The following is a 14,732-nucleotide window of genomic DNA, read 5'->3' on the forward strand; positions in this document are numbered from 1 at the left end:
AGAACATCATCTCCTGATTGTGCTGCTCAGTAACCTGGCGATTCATACCCAGAATCACTCACTCCCTCCCTCCCAGCAGAGGAATGATCCAGAATTGAAGGATCTCTTACAAACGGCCACTTTTCTGTTCTTCTCAATAAACAGCTGAATTTGGAAGCAGTGAGTCATGGTGGTCAGGGGCTCAGTGCCAGGAAAGGGCAGAGGAAACTGAGTCAACGGAAACATTCAAAAAGGGCAGCTGGGGAAATACTGGAACGGAAGAGAATCCCAGGACCATGAGGAAGAGCTGAAGAAAGTGGGATCCTTTGGAAAACTCTTTCAATGAGCATGGTCAGATATGTTGGGTCAAATGGCCTCCTCTTATGCTGTCAGAGTCTACAGCTAATGTACAAACATATTTAATTAGGGAGGTAGCACCCACTCGGGGTACTGGGCACTGTGCCAATAATAGGGAGGTGTGTAATGGGTGTGCAGCTCTCCCGGTTTCAGGCTGGGTTCAGGTACCGCACACGTCATCAATGAGGGGCTGTGCTGGATCCCAGTACTGCTGCTGTCAGCTCGGAGTTAGACTCATGACAGGAAAAAGGAACACAGCACACCTTCCCTCTGTGTGGTTCCTGCCCATGGTTCAGCCCAGCATTTTTCTGAAGGATTCCTATCGTTATGTGGGAATGAGAATTTCCTGTGACAAACACCAATGGGCAGTGATTGGCAGCTACAGTAGGCAGATACGTGGCCCTCCCTCAAACAGGTCTGTGCCCAGTAGCTTTCCGTCTTTCGTAGTGCCCTCGCTGCTGGCCCCTCCTCAGGACATTGATAGGGCTCCATTTCCCAGGTTTCCATCACCCTCCACCATCTTGTAGCCCAACATGGTTCGGACTACTGTGTGGGAACTGGGATTGTCCCTCCTCAGACAGCGAGCTCCCCTCTCTCCTGCAATATAGTGCCAGGCTGTAGGACATTGCTGTTTAGAGAATGGCTGGGGGTGGGGTCTGCCCAGCACTGACACGTGGTTAAGGATAAAGGTGAATGACCCTAATGGCTTTGATCTCTCCCAATCGTCAGTTTCTCATTGCTCTGGCATACGCCATCATCTTCAGCTTTTCAGTCAGGACCGGAGTCCTCTTGGCTTTCAGTGCTGGCTCCCACAGAGGAACAGCTGTCCTGGTATGAGCCAGCGTTACCCTACGCATCCCCACTACAATCCCCTCCCTCGCCCACCCACCCCAGTTCCTCAGGCCACGTATCTGTAACTGTCAATCACTCACACGCAGCACACCCCCGGGGTGGGGGTTGGGGGGAAGCCATGAACAAGGGGAATATGCTGCTCCCCACTATGTTTAGGTGATGTACCTCCCAGGGTTTGCTGGGGGGCAGGTGGGGGGTGGGCCCTGAGGGTAAAGGGCATGGGGGTGACTACATGGGCAGGGGGCAGAGGTCAGTCTGTGAGTTGCACACGTCACAGATACAAGAACAACGCTTGCTGAAACCAGAGAGCTGGTCCCATCCTTCCACAGCATCCCCTTCCACTTGCGAAAACACCCAAAATGGACTGTTTCTTTGGAGAGAAAAGTAATGAACAAAGTGTATCTCCTGTGTTGCTAGGTTACCTGTAGCAGTTGTTGTGAAAACGATTGTAGCTGCCTAGTGCTGTGAGTGCTCCTAATCCAATCGCATATGAGAAAAAGATCTGGGTTCCTGCATCAATCCAAACCTTCAAGAGAAATCAAGTAAAATAAAACATTCTATAAACCAACAGCAGCATGTGTGGAAGCAATATGGGGCGGCCAGTCCATGGGTTCGAAGGGTTCAGATTAAAGAAACCTAAAAAAAACCCAACATCATCAACAACGAATTATATTTCTGACAAACTGCATTATGTTACAGGAGGACGAGGCAATGCTCCTAGACATTTCACAGCAGCTTCCCAATGACTTCACCAACAGGGAACTGGCCAATAGTCAAACATACAAGAGGAAAGATTTCAGCCCAATGCAATCGAATTAGGGAAACACTGCGAGATTCAGAAGGAGGACGAGGGGAAGAGACAGAAAAAAAATCACAACCGTGAGGGGAAGCGAATACACAACGGTTACCTGAGCTTCACCAAGCTTGGACCAATCAGGTTTCAAATAATAAATGATGCCGTCCAGAGCTCCTGGTAATGAGACACCATGGGCAAGGAGGATGACCAGAACGAGATAGGGGAACAGAGCCGTGAAATAGACCACCTGCAGATGGGGGCGGGGAGAGAGAGAGAGAAGGGGAGAAGGGGAGAGAGAGAGAGAGAAGGGGAGAAGGGGATTGAGTGAGAGGGAGAGAGAAAGAGTGAGGGAGAGAGAGAGGGGGAGAGGGAGAGACGGGGGGGGAGAGAGAGAGGGGGAGAGGGAGAGACGGGGGGGAGAGAGAGAGAGGGGGATAGTGAGAGGGAGAGAGGGGAGAAGGAGAGAGAGAGAGTGAGGGAGAGAGAGGGGGGGAGAAAGAGAGAGGGGGGAGAGAGAGAGGGGGGGAGAGAGAGAGAGAGAGAAGGAGAGAGAGTGAGAGGGAGAGAGAAAGAGTGAGGGAGAGAGAGAGGGGGAGAGGGAGAGAGGGGGGAGAGAGGGAGAGGGGGGGAGTGAGAGGGAGAGAGGGGAGAAGGAGAGAGAGAGAGAGAGAAGGGGAGAAGGGGAGAGAGTGAGAAGGAGAGAGAAAGAGTGAGGGAGAGAGAGAGGGGGAGAGGGAGAGAGGGGGGGAAGAGAGAGGGGGTAGTGAGAGGGAGAGAGGGGAGGAGAGAGAGAGAGTGAGGGAGAGAGGGGGGAGAAAGAAAGAGGGAGAGGGGGGAGAGAGAGAGGGGGAGAGAGGTGGGGGAGAAGGAGGAGGGGAAGAGGGAAAGAGAGAGACAGGGAGGGGGAGAGAGTGAGAATGAGAGAAAGAGAGAGAGAGAGAGAGAGAGAAGGGGAGAAGGAGAGAGAGTGAGAGGGAGAGAGAAAGAGTGAAGGAGAGAGAGAGGGGGAGAGGGAGAGAGGGGGGAGAGAGGGAGAGAGGGGGGAGTGAGAGGGAGAGAGGGGAGAAGGAGAGAGAGAGAGAGAGTGAGGGATAGAGAGAGGGGGAGAAAGAGAGAGGGGGGAGAGAGAGAGGGGGAGAGAGGTGGGGGAGAAGGAGGAGGGGAAGAGGGAAAGAGAGAGAGAGGGAGGGGGAGAGAGTGAGAATGAGAGAGAGAGAGAGAGAGAGAGAGGTCAATGGGGCAACTCCATCTCCCTTAGGGCTCATCCAAAACCCAACAACGTTTACCAACCCACCTCTTCACCTTGACGTTCCTGCATTAGAAATATTTCTCGGGTTTCTCTTTAACAAATGATTTTCTTGTCAGAAACATCTGATTGGATCATTCAACTTTTTAAGTGGTAGGTCTGGATGAGCGAGCACCAATCAACAGAATGAAACATTCTCTCCCTCAGGCCATTGTGTGTCAACCCACAGCACATGGACTGCAGCGGGTCACAAAAGCAGCTCACCCTCACCTTCTCAATCCCTGCTATTGGAAGGATGTTATTAAATTGGAAAGGATGCCACAAATATTTACAAGGATATTACCAGTTCTGGAGAGTTTGAGCTACAGGGAGAGGCTGGAGAGGCTGGGGTTGTTTTCCCTGGAGCGTTGGAGGCTGAGGAGTGACCTTATAGAGGTTTATAAAATCATCAGGGACATGGATAGGGTAAATAGACAAAGTCTCTTCCCTGTGGTGGGGTAGTCCAGAACTAGAGGGCATAGGATTAAGATGAAAGGGGAAAAATATAAAAGGGACCTGAGGGGTAACATTTTCACACAGAGGTTTTTTAAAAAAAAATTATTCGATTTTTAGTGGGACATAAGCATCGCTGGCTGGGCCCAGTATTTATTACCCGTCCCTAGTTGCCCCTTGAGAAGGTGGGGGTGAGCTGCCTTCTTGACCCGCTGCAGTCCATGTGCTGTAGGTAGACCCACAATGCCCTTGGGGAGGGAATTCCAGGATTCTGACCCAGTGACACTGAAGAAACGGCGATATATTTCCAGGTCAGGATGGGGAGGAGCTTAGAGGGGAACTTGGAGGGGAACATGTGTGGTGTTCCCATGTATCTGCTGCCCTTGTCCTTCTAGATGGAAGTGGCCATGGGTTTGGAAGGTGCTGTCTGAGGATCTTTGGTGAATTTCTGCAGTACATCTTGTAGATAGTACACACTGCTGTTACTGAGCATCGATGGGGGAGGAAGTGGGTGTTTGTGGATGTGGGGCCAATCAAGCGGCTGTTTCTTGAGTGTTATTGGAGCTGCCCTCATCCAGGGCAAGTGAGGATATTCCATCCCACTCCTGACTGGTGCCTTGTAGATGGTGGACAGACTTCAGGGAGTCAGGAGGGGAGTTACTCACCGCAGTATTCCCAACCTCTGACCTGCTCTTGTAGCCACTGTGTTTATGAGGTGAGTCCAATCCAGTTTCTAGTCAATGGTAACTGCTAAGATGTTGATAGTGGGGGATTCAGTGATGTGAACGCCATTGAATGCCAAGGGGCGGTGATTAGATTATCTCTTATTGAAGATGGTCATAGCCTGGCATTTATGTGGCATGGATGTTACTTGCCACTTGTCAGCTCAAAGCTGAAAAATGTGTTGGGGCTGGAAAAGCGCAGCAGGTCAGGCAGCATCAAAGGAGCAAGAGAATCGACATTTCGGGCATAAACCCTTCAAGGGCTTATGCCCGAAATGTCGATTCTCTTGCTCCTTTGATGCTGCCTGACCTGCTGCGCTTTTCCAGCCCCAACACATTTTCAGCTCTGACCTCCAGCATCTGCAGTCCTCACTTTCTCCTCGTTGTCAGCCCAAGCCTGGGTATTGTACAGATCTTGCTGTATTTGAACACAGACTGCTTCGGTATCTGAGGAGTGGTGAATGGTGCTGAAGGTTGTGCAATCATCGGTGACCATCCCCATTTCTGACCTTATGGAGGGAAGGTCATTGATGAAGCAGCTGAAGGTGGTTGGGTCGAGGACACTCCCCTGAGGGACTCCTGCAGAGATGTCCTGGAGCTGAGCTGACTGACCTCCACCAACCACAACCATCTCCCTATGTGCCAGGTATGACTCTGACCAGTGGAGAGTTTACCCCCTGATACCCATTGATTCCAGTTTTGCCAGGGCTCCGTGATGCCATACTTGGTCAAACACAGCCTTGATGTTAAGGGCTGTCCCTCTTCCCTCCCCTCTGGAATGCAGCTCTTTTATCCATGTTTGACCCAAGGCTAGAATGTAGTCAGGAGCTGGCTGGCCCTGGGGGAACCCAAACTGGGTGTGTGGTGTATGGAATGAGCTGCCAGAGGAAGTAGTGGAGGCTGGTACAATTACAGTGTTTAAACAACATTTGGATAGGCACATGGACAGGATCGGCTTTGAGGGATATGGGCCAAACACGGGAGAAAGAGACGAAGTTAGTTTGGGAATTCTAGTCGGCATGGACGTGTTGGGCCGAAGAGTCTGTTTCTATGCTGTTTCACTCCATAACTCCATAATTACTATAAGATGGGTAATAAATACTGGGCAGCCAGCAACACCCACGACCTCGCAATTGCCCTCGCAGTTACCCTCAGCCGATCAAAGATTCTGTTAAAAGGTCACACATTTTAACTATTGACAGCACGGCTGACAGCAGGAAGAGTTCCAGTGGAAGAAAAGCTCATCTCCCAAATAATTCATTCCCCAGCTGCTGCAGGTCTGGAAGGAAACATACAGGATCAGACTGGGTGGGATAGTACAGGGAGTGGGGAGTGAGGGGGGAGAGTAGGATTAGACTGGGTGGGATATTAAAGGGAGCGGGGAGTGAGAGGGGAGAGTGGGATTAGACTGGGTGGGATAGTACAGGGAGTGGGGAGTGAGGGGGGAGAGTGGGATTAGACTGGGTGGGATAGTACAGGGAGTGGGGAGTGAGGGGGGAGAGTAGGATTAGATTGGGTGGGATATTAAAGGGAGTGGGGAGTGAGGGGAGAGTGGAATTAGACTGGGTGGGATATTAAAGGGAGCAGGGAATGAGGGGAGAGTGGGATTAGACTGGGTGGGATATTAAAGGGAGCAGGGAATGAGGGCGAGAGTGGGATTAGACTGGGTGGGATATTAAAGGGAGCAGGGAATGAGGGCGAGAGTGGGATTAGACTGGGTGGGATATTAAAGGGAGCAGGGAGTGAGGGGGGAAAGTTGGATTAGACTGGGTGGGATATTAAAGGGAACGGGGAGTGAGGGGGGAGAGTGGGATTAGACTGGGTGGGATATTAAAGGGAGTGGGGAGTGAGGGGGGAGAGTGGGATTAGACTGGGTGGGATATTAAAGGGAGTGGGGAGTGAAGGGGAAAGTGGGATTAGACTGGGTGGGATATTAAAGGGAGTGAGGGGGGAGAGTGGGATTAGACTGGGTGGGATATTAAAGGGAGTGGGGAGTGAGGGGGGAGAGTGGGATTAGACTGGGTGGGATATTAAAGGGAACGGGGAGTGAGGGGGGAGAGTGGGATCAGACTGGGTGGGATATTAAAGGGAGCAGAAGTGAGGGGGAGAGAGGGATTAGACTGGGTGGGATATTAAAGGGAGTGGGGAGTGGGGGGGAAGAGTACGATTAGACTGGGTGGGATATTAAAGGGAGCAGGGAGTGAGGATGAGAGTAGGATTAGACTGGGTGGGATATTAAAGGGAGTGGGGAGTGAGGGGAGAGAGTGGGATTAGACTGGGTGGGATATTAAAGGGAGTGGGGAGTGAGGGGGGAGAGTAGGATTAGACTGGGTGGGATATTAAAGGGAACGGGGAGTGAGGGGGAGAAAGGGATTAGACTGGGTGGGATATTAAAGGGAGTGGGGAGTGAGGGGGGGGAGAGTGGGATTACACTGGGTGGGATATTAAAGGGAGTGTGGAGTGGGGGGGGAGAGTGGGATTAGACTGGGTGGGATATTAAAGGGGGCGGGGAGTGAGGGTGGAGAGTGGGATTAGACTGGGTGGGATATTAAAGGGAGTGGGGAATGGGGTGGAGAGTGGGATTAGACTGGGTGGGATATTAAAGGGGGCGGGGAGTGAGGGTGGAGAGTGGGATTAGACTGGGTGGGATTTTAAAGGAAGCCGGGAATGACTGGGTGGGATATTAATGGGAGTGGGGAGTGAGGGGGAGAGTGGGATTAGACTGGGTGGGATATTAAAGGGAGTGAGGGGGGGGAGAGTGGGATTAGACTGGGTGGGATATTAAAGGGAGTGGGGAGTGAGGTGGAGAGTGGGATTAGACTGGGTGGGATATTAAAGGGAGTGGGGAATGGGGTGGAGAGTGGGATTAGACTGGGTGGGATATTAAAGGGAGTGGGGAGTGAGTAACCTCTGATGCCTTTCGCAAAAGTTGGGTATCCCAGTATTATAGAGTCATAGAAATGTACAGCATGGAAACAGACCCTTCGGTCCAACCTGTCCATGCTGACCAGATATCCCAACCCAATCTAGTCCCACCTGCCAGCCCCCGGCCCATATCCCTCCAAACCCTTCCTGTTCATATACCCATCCAGATGCCTCTTAAATGTTGTAATTGTAACAGCCCCCACTACTTCTGCCTGCCTCTCATCTCCTTTAAACGTCCCCCCCCCCCCATCGTAAACCTGTGCCCACAGGTATTTCACATTTCCATCCTGGGGAAAAGACACAGACTATCCACCCTCTCCATTTCCTTTCCACTTTGATACACCGCCCTCAGACTGCATGACTCTGGAGAAAACAAGTCGAGTTGGTTAAACCTCTCCTTTTTCCTGAGACATTATAATCCAGGCAACCTCCTGGTAAACTAAATTGGGAACAGATGTTCTCAGGGAAATGCATGACAGAAATGTGGAGTTTGTTTAGGAAGCACTTGCTCCAAGTGCTGGACAGGTTTGTCCCACTGAGACAAGGAAGGGGTAGTAGGGTGAAGGAACCTTGGGTGACAACGGATGTGGAACATCTAGTCAAGAGGAAGAAGGAAGCTTACTTAAAGTTGAGGATGCAAGGATTAGACAAGGCTCGAGGGTTACAAGGTCGCCTGGAAGGAAGTGAAGAATGGACTTAGGTGAGCCAGAAGAGGGCATGAAAATGCTTTAGTAGGGTAGGATTAAGGAAAACCCTAAGGCATTCTACACTGATGTGAGGAACAAGAGGATGGCCAGAGTGAGGGTAGGGCAGAGGAGGGATAGTGGAGGGAACTTGTGCCTGGAGTTGGAGGAGGGAGGGGAGTATTGGAGGAAGGAGGGAAGTATTGGAGGAGGGAGGGGAGTATTGGAGGAGGGAGGAAGGTATTGGTGGAGGTGTGGTGTATTGGAGGAGGGGGTAGTATTGGAGGTAGGGGAGTATTGAAGGAGGGAGGGGTGTACTGGATGAGATATCGGGAGTATTAGAGGAGGGAGGGGTGTATTGGAGGAGGAAGGGGAGTATTGGAGGAGGGAGGGGATTACTGGAGGAGGTAGGGGATGTTTCACGAGTGAGAGGTACCTTGATGTTTCTGAGGACATTCCCTAAGTTTCTACAGGAAGCAAGGGAAGAAATTGCTGCGTCTTTGGTGATGATCTTTGCGTCCTCACTGTCCACTGGAGTAGTGCCAGACAATTGGACAGTGGAAAATGTTATTCCCTTGTTTAAGAATGGCTATAGGGATAATCCTGGGAATTACAGAGCAGTCAGTCTATTGGATCACATACTATTGGAGAGGATTCTGACAGACAGGACTTATGATTAATGGGAAAACCATAGTTTGATTAGAGATAGTCAGCATGGCTTTGTGAGGGGCAGGTCACGCCTCACAAACCTTAGTGAATTCTTTAAGGATGTGACAAAATACATTGATGAAGGTAGAGCAGTGGATGTGGTGTACATGAATTTTAGCAAGGTGTGTGATAAGGTTCCCCATGATGTGCTCATTCAGAAAGTAAGGAGACATGTGATACAGGGAAATCTAGCTGTCTGGATACAGAATTGTCTGGCCCATAGAAGGTGGTGGTAGATGGAAAGTATTCAGCCTGGAGCTTGGTGACCAGTTGTGTTCCACAGGGATCTGTTCTGGGACCTCTGTTTTTTGTGATGTTTATAAATGACTTGGATAAGGAAGTGGAAGGGTGGGTTAGTAAGTTTGCCAAAGACACGAGGGTTGGGGGAGTGATGGATAGTGTGGAGGGCTGTTGCAGGTTGCAACAGGACAATGACGGGATATAGAGCTGGGCTGAGACGTGGCAGATGGAGTTCGACCTGGAAAAGTGTGAAGTGATTCATTTTGAAAGGTGGAATTTGAATGCAGAATCCAGGGTTAAAGGCAGGATTCTTGGCAGTGTAGAGGAGCAGAGGGATCCTGGGTCCACGTCCATAGATCCCTCAAAGTTGCCACCCAAGTTTAGATTAGATTAAATCCCCCTACAGTGTAGAAACAGGCCCTTCGGCCCAACAAGTCCACACCGACCCTCCGAAGAGTAACCCCTCCCAAACCCATTTCCCTCTGACTAATGCACCTAGCACTACGGGCAATTTAGAATGACCAATTCACCTGACCTGCACATCTTGGGGCTGTGGGAGGAAACCAGAGCACCTGGAGGAAACCCACACAGACACAGGGAGAATGTGCAAACCCCACACAGACAGTCTCCCGAGACTGGAATTGAACCTGGGTCCTTGGTGCTGCGAGGCAGCAGTGCTAACCACTGGGCCACCATGCCACCCCAAAAGTTGATAGGGTTGTTAAGAAGGCACATTGTGTGCTGGCTTTCATTAGCAGGGGATTGAGTTTAAGAGCTGCGAGATTACGCTGCAGCTCTATAAAGCCCTGGTTAGACCACACATGGTAAGACTGTGTTCAGTTCTGGGTGCCTCATTATGGGAAAGATGTGGAAGCGTTCGAGAGGGTACAGAGGAGATTTCCCAGGATGCTGCCTGGACTGGAGGGGCATGTCTTATGAAGGAAGGTTGAGGGAGCTAGGGCTTTTCTCATTGGAGTGAAGAAGGATGAGAGGTGGCTTGATAGAGGTGTACAAGATGGTGAAAGGCAGAGATAGAGAGGATCACCAGAGACTTTTCCCCAGGTTGGAAATGGCTTTTCCCCAGGTTGGAAATGGCTATCACGAGGGGATTGGTGGAAGGTTTAGGGGAGATTTCAGAGGTCTCTCTGTTTAATCAGACAGTGGTGGGTGTGTGGAATGCACTGTTAGCGGTGGGAGAAGAGTTAGATACATTAGGGACATTTAAGCGACTCTTAGATAGGCACGTGGGCGATAGTACAATGAAGGTTAGTTTGATCGTAGAGTAGGATAAAAGGTCAACATAACATCGAGGGCCGAAGGGCCTGTACTGTGCTGTGCTGTTCCATGTTCTATGTAAACCTCCTCTGCACCATCTCCAAAGTCTCCACATCCTTCCTATAGCGTGGGAGCCAGAACTGCACACATACTCTGAATGTGATCTGAGTAAAGTTTGACACTCAGGGGCCCTGACGATAAAGGCTGGCATGCCATATGCCTTCTTTCCCACCTAATCCACTTGTGTTGACATTTTCAGGAAGCCATGAACTTGCACTCCAACATCCCTCTGTATGTCAATGCTCCAAAAGGTCCTGCCATTAACTGTAACTTCCCTCTTGCAGTTGGCCTTGCACAATGCATCATGTCAGACTCATAGAGTCATAGAGTCATTGAGTCACAGAAACTGAGCCTTGGGTCCAACCCGTCCATGCCGACCAGATATCCCAACCCAATCTAGTCCCACCTGCCAGCACCCAGCCCATATCCCTCTTAACCCTTCTTATTCACATACCCATCCAGATGCCTTTTAAATGCTGTAATTGTACCAGCCTCCACCACTTCCTCTGGCAACTCATTCCATACACGTACCACCCTCTGTGTGAAAAAGTTGCCCCTTAGGTCTCTTTTATATCTTGCCCCTCTCACCCTAAACATAAGCCAATTTTATATCCAACTTGTCAACTCACTGTGGATCCCATGTGATTTAATTGTCTGGGTCAGCCCACCAAGACAGACCTTGTCAAAGGCCTTGCTAAAGTCGATGAAGACATCAACTGCCTTACCCTCATCAATTGTCTTCATTCACTTCCTCAAAAAACTCAGTCTACTTTGTGAGACAAGCCATACTGACTATCCTGAATAAAGCCACAATTCTCTCAATGCGAGAAAATGTTGTGCCTAAGAATCTTCTCCAACAATTTCCCTACCACTGATGTAAAGCCACCGCCTATAATTTCCTGGTTTACCCCTGTTGCCCTTCTAACATTGTCTATTCCTTTTAGACTGAATCAAGGTTTCAAAGAGAAGGAGGTGTCCATTTTGCTGGTTGGATCCAGTTCTATACAACGACGGTGGGGGACTGGTCCATGCGGTATTGCAGATCAATGATCAACTCATTCCTCGTGTCAGACAGAAAGGTGAGAGTGTGGAGCCTGTAACCATGGGGATGTGGGGGAAGTGAGTCATGAAGGCATGAAGCTGGATAAACATCAATAAAAGATAAAGTTGTACTCATTTTGGCAGATTGCATTCCCACTCTGTCTTTTGAGAGAGAGAGAGAGAGAGAGAGAGAGAGATGACCAAGGGGGTGGATATGCCTCAGGCGAGGTAAAAACAATGACTGCAGATGCTGGAAACCAGATTCTAGATTAGTGCTGGAAGAGCACAGCAGTTCAGGCAGCATCCAAGTAGCTTCGAAATCGACGTTTCGGGAAAAAGCCCTTCATCAGGAATAAAGGCAGAGAGCCTGAAGCGTGGAGAGATAAGCTAGAGGAGGGTGGGGGTGGGGAGAAAGTAGCATAGAGTACAATGGGTGAGTGGGGGAGGGGATGAAGGTGATAGGTCAGGGAGGAGAGGGTGGAGTGGATAGGTGGAAAAGGAGATAGGCAGGTAGGACAAGTCCGGACAAGTCATGGGGACAGTTACTGAGCTGGAAGTTTGGAACTAGGGTGAGGTGGGGGAAGGGGAAATGAGGAAACTGTTGAAGTCCACATTGATGCCCTGGGGTTGAAGTGTTCCGAGGCAGAAGATGAGGGGTTCTTCCTCCAGGCGTCTGGTGGTGAGGGAGCGGCGGTGAAGGAGGCCCAGGACCTTCATGTCCTCGGCAGAGTGGGAGGGGGAGTTGAAATGTTGGGCCATGGGGCAGTGTGGTTGATTGGTGCGGGTGTCTCGGAGATGTTCCCTAAAGCGCTCTGCTAGGAGGCGCCCAGTCTCCCCAATGTAGAGGAGACCACATCGGGAGCAACGGATACAATCAATGATATTAGTGGATGTGCAGGTAAAACTTTGATGGATGTGGAAGGCTCCTTTAGGGCCTTGGATAGAGGTGAGGGAGGAGGTGTGGGCACAGGTTTTACAGTTCCTGCGGTGGCAGGGGAAAGTGCCAGGATGGGAGGGTGGGTTGTTTGGGGGCGTGGACCTGACCAGGTAGTCACGGAGGGAACGGTATTTGCGGAAGGTGGAAAGGGGTGGGGAGGGAAATATATCCCTAGTGGTGGGGTCCGTTTGGAGGTGGCGGAAATGTCGGCGGATGATTTGGTTTATGCGAAGGTTGGTAGGGTGGAAGGTGAGCACCAGGGGCGTTCTGTCCTTGTTACGGTTGGAGGGGTGGGGTCTGAGGGCGGAGGTGCGGGATGTGGATGAGATGCGTTGAAGGGTATCTTTAACCACGTGGGAAGGGAAATTGCGGTTTCTAAAGAAGGAGGCCATCTGGTATGTTCTGTGGTGGAACTGGTCCTCCTGGGAGCAGATACGGCGGAGGTGGAGGAATTGGGAATACGGGATGGCATTTTTGCAAGAGGTAGGGTGGGAAGAGGTGTAATCCAGGTAGCTGTGGGAGTCAGTGGGTTTGTAAAAAATGTCAGTGTCAAGTCGGTCGTCATTAATGGAGATGGAGAGGTCCAGGAAGGGGAGGGAGGTGTCAGAGATGGTCCAGGTAAATTTAAGGTCAGGGTGGAGTGTGTTGGTGAAGTTGATGAATTGCTCAACCTCCTCGCGGGAGCACGAGGTGGCGCCAATGCAGTCATCAATGTAGCGGAGGAAGAGGTGGGGAGTGGTGCCGGTGTAATTACGGAAGATCAACTGCTCTACGTAGCCAACAAAGATACAGGCATAGCTGGGGCCCATACGTGTGCCCATGGCTACCCCTTTGGTCTGGAGGAAGTGGGAGGATTCAAAGGAGAAATTTTTAAGGGTGAGGACCAGTTCGGCCAAACGAATGAGAGTGTCGGTGGAAGGGTACTGTTGGGGATAAAAACAATGACTGCAGATGCTAGAAACCAGATTCTGGATTAGTGGTGCTGGAAGAGCACAGCAGTTCAGGCAGCATCCAAGTAGCACAAGACGCTGGGAAGGAGAGACCCTCAAGGCAACCTCAGCTGGTGCAGAAATTGAAATGTATCAATGGGGATATGTGCAGAAAGACAAGGGGCTAGTGTGGAGCATCAACATTAACACGGACTGAATGGGCCGAATGGCCTGTTTCAATGTTCTACGATTCTATGTAAAGTTCCAGCCCAGGCTTTACCCAGGAGAGCTGGTCACTGCCAATGGGAGTGTGAGCACAGTGATCAGTAACAGCATTGTATCGGGGATGGAGATTGCTCCTGACTTTGTTACAGTAATACTCAGGGAGGGGTGAGTGTGTGGACTCATTGGTGTGATTAGAGACAGTGCTGGATTGAAAAAATGAGATGAAAGGATGAGTCAGAGACAGAATAAAATGTTCTGGAACAGAGATGCCACGTGGTGAGGCTACAGAGACACAATGACTACTTTTAAGTAACAACTATCGTAGAGAATAATCCTAGTAACCTCTCGCTCACCTGCTGAGTGTTAAATATCACTGGTGCTTACAGGAAGGAACATAATACTAACCCTGCAAAACAGAGCAGAATATTCGAACCGATCCAACATAAAGCAGTTCACAGAACCTCTCCAAACTCTCTCTGGCTGAACACTTGTTGTGTTTGAGAGGGCAGCAGGTGGCAGATGGGTAACAATGAGGTACACTTTCTCACCATTAACTTACACAGTCATGGCTTTACGTCCTGAGCCACTCAGCACTGAGGGAGTGCCGCACTGTTGGAGGGTCAGTGCTGAGGGAGTGCCGCACTGTTGGAGGGTCAGTGCTGAGGGAGTGCCGCACTGTCAGAGGGTCAGTGCTGAGGGAGCGCTGCACTGTCGGAGGGTCAGTGCTGAGGGAGTGCCGCACTGTCAGAGGGTCAGTGCTGAGGGAGTGCCGCACTGTCAGAGGGTCAGTGCTGAGGGAGCGCTGCACTGTCGGTGGGTAAGTGCTGAGGGAGTGCCGCACTGTCGGAGGGTCAGTGCTGAGGGAGTGCCGCACTGTCAGAGGGTCAGTGCTGAGGGAGCGCTGCACTGTCGGAGGGTCAGTGCTGAGGGAGTGCCGCACTGTCGGAGGGTCAATGCTGAGGGAGGGCCGCACTGTCGGAGGGTCAGTGCTGAGGGAGTGCCGCACTGTCGGAGGGTCAGTGCTGAGGGAGGGCCGCACTGTCGGAGGGTCAGTACTGAGGGAATGCCGCACTGTCGGAGGGTCAGTGCTGAGGGAGTGCCGCACTGTCGGAGGGTCAGTGCTGAGGGAGTGCCGCACTGTCAGAGGGTCAGTGCTGAGGGAGCGCTGCACTGTCGGAGGGTCAGTGCTGAGGGAGCGCCGCATTGTCGGAGGGTCAGTGCTGAGGGAGTGTTGCACTGTCAGAGGGTCAGTGCTGAGGGAATGT

General features: G+C 51.1%; 1 protein-coding gene across 1 annotated transcript in view; it reads right to left on the reverse strand.

The window, feature by feature from the left end:
• Nucleotides 1-14,732, reverse strand: part of LOC140483545 (sodium- and chloride-dependent creatine transporter 1-like) — a 172,658-nt gene that overhangs the window by 29,355 nt on the left and 128,571 nt on the right. The window contains exons 6-7 of the mRNA XM_072581735.1: nt 2,097-2,231; nt 1,611-1,714 (exon numbers count right to left, since the gene is read on the reverse strand). Of these exons, the coding sequence (XP_072437836.1) occupies nt 1,611-1,714; nt 2,097-2,231 (239 nt within the window). The remainder of the gene's footprint in view (nt 1-1,610; nt 1,715-2,096; nt 2,232-14,732) is intronic.

The sequence above is a fragment of the Chiloscyllium punctatum genome, chromosome 12, assembly GCF_047496795.1.
Source record: "Chiloscyllium punctatum isolate Juve2018m chromosome 12, sChiPun1.3, whole genome shotgun sequence".
Taxonomy (NCBI): domain Eukaryota; kingdom Metazoa; phylum Chordata; class Chondrichthyes; order Orectolobiformes; family Hemiscylliidae; genus Chiloscyllium; species Chiloscyllium punctatum.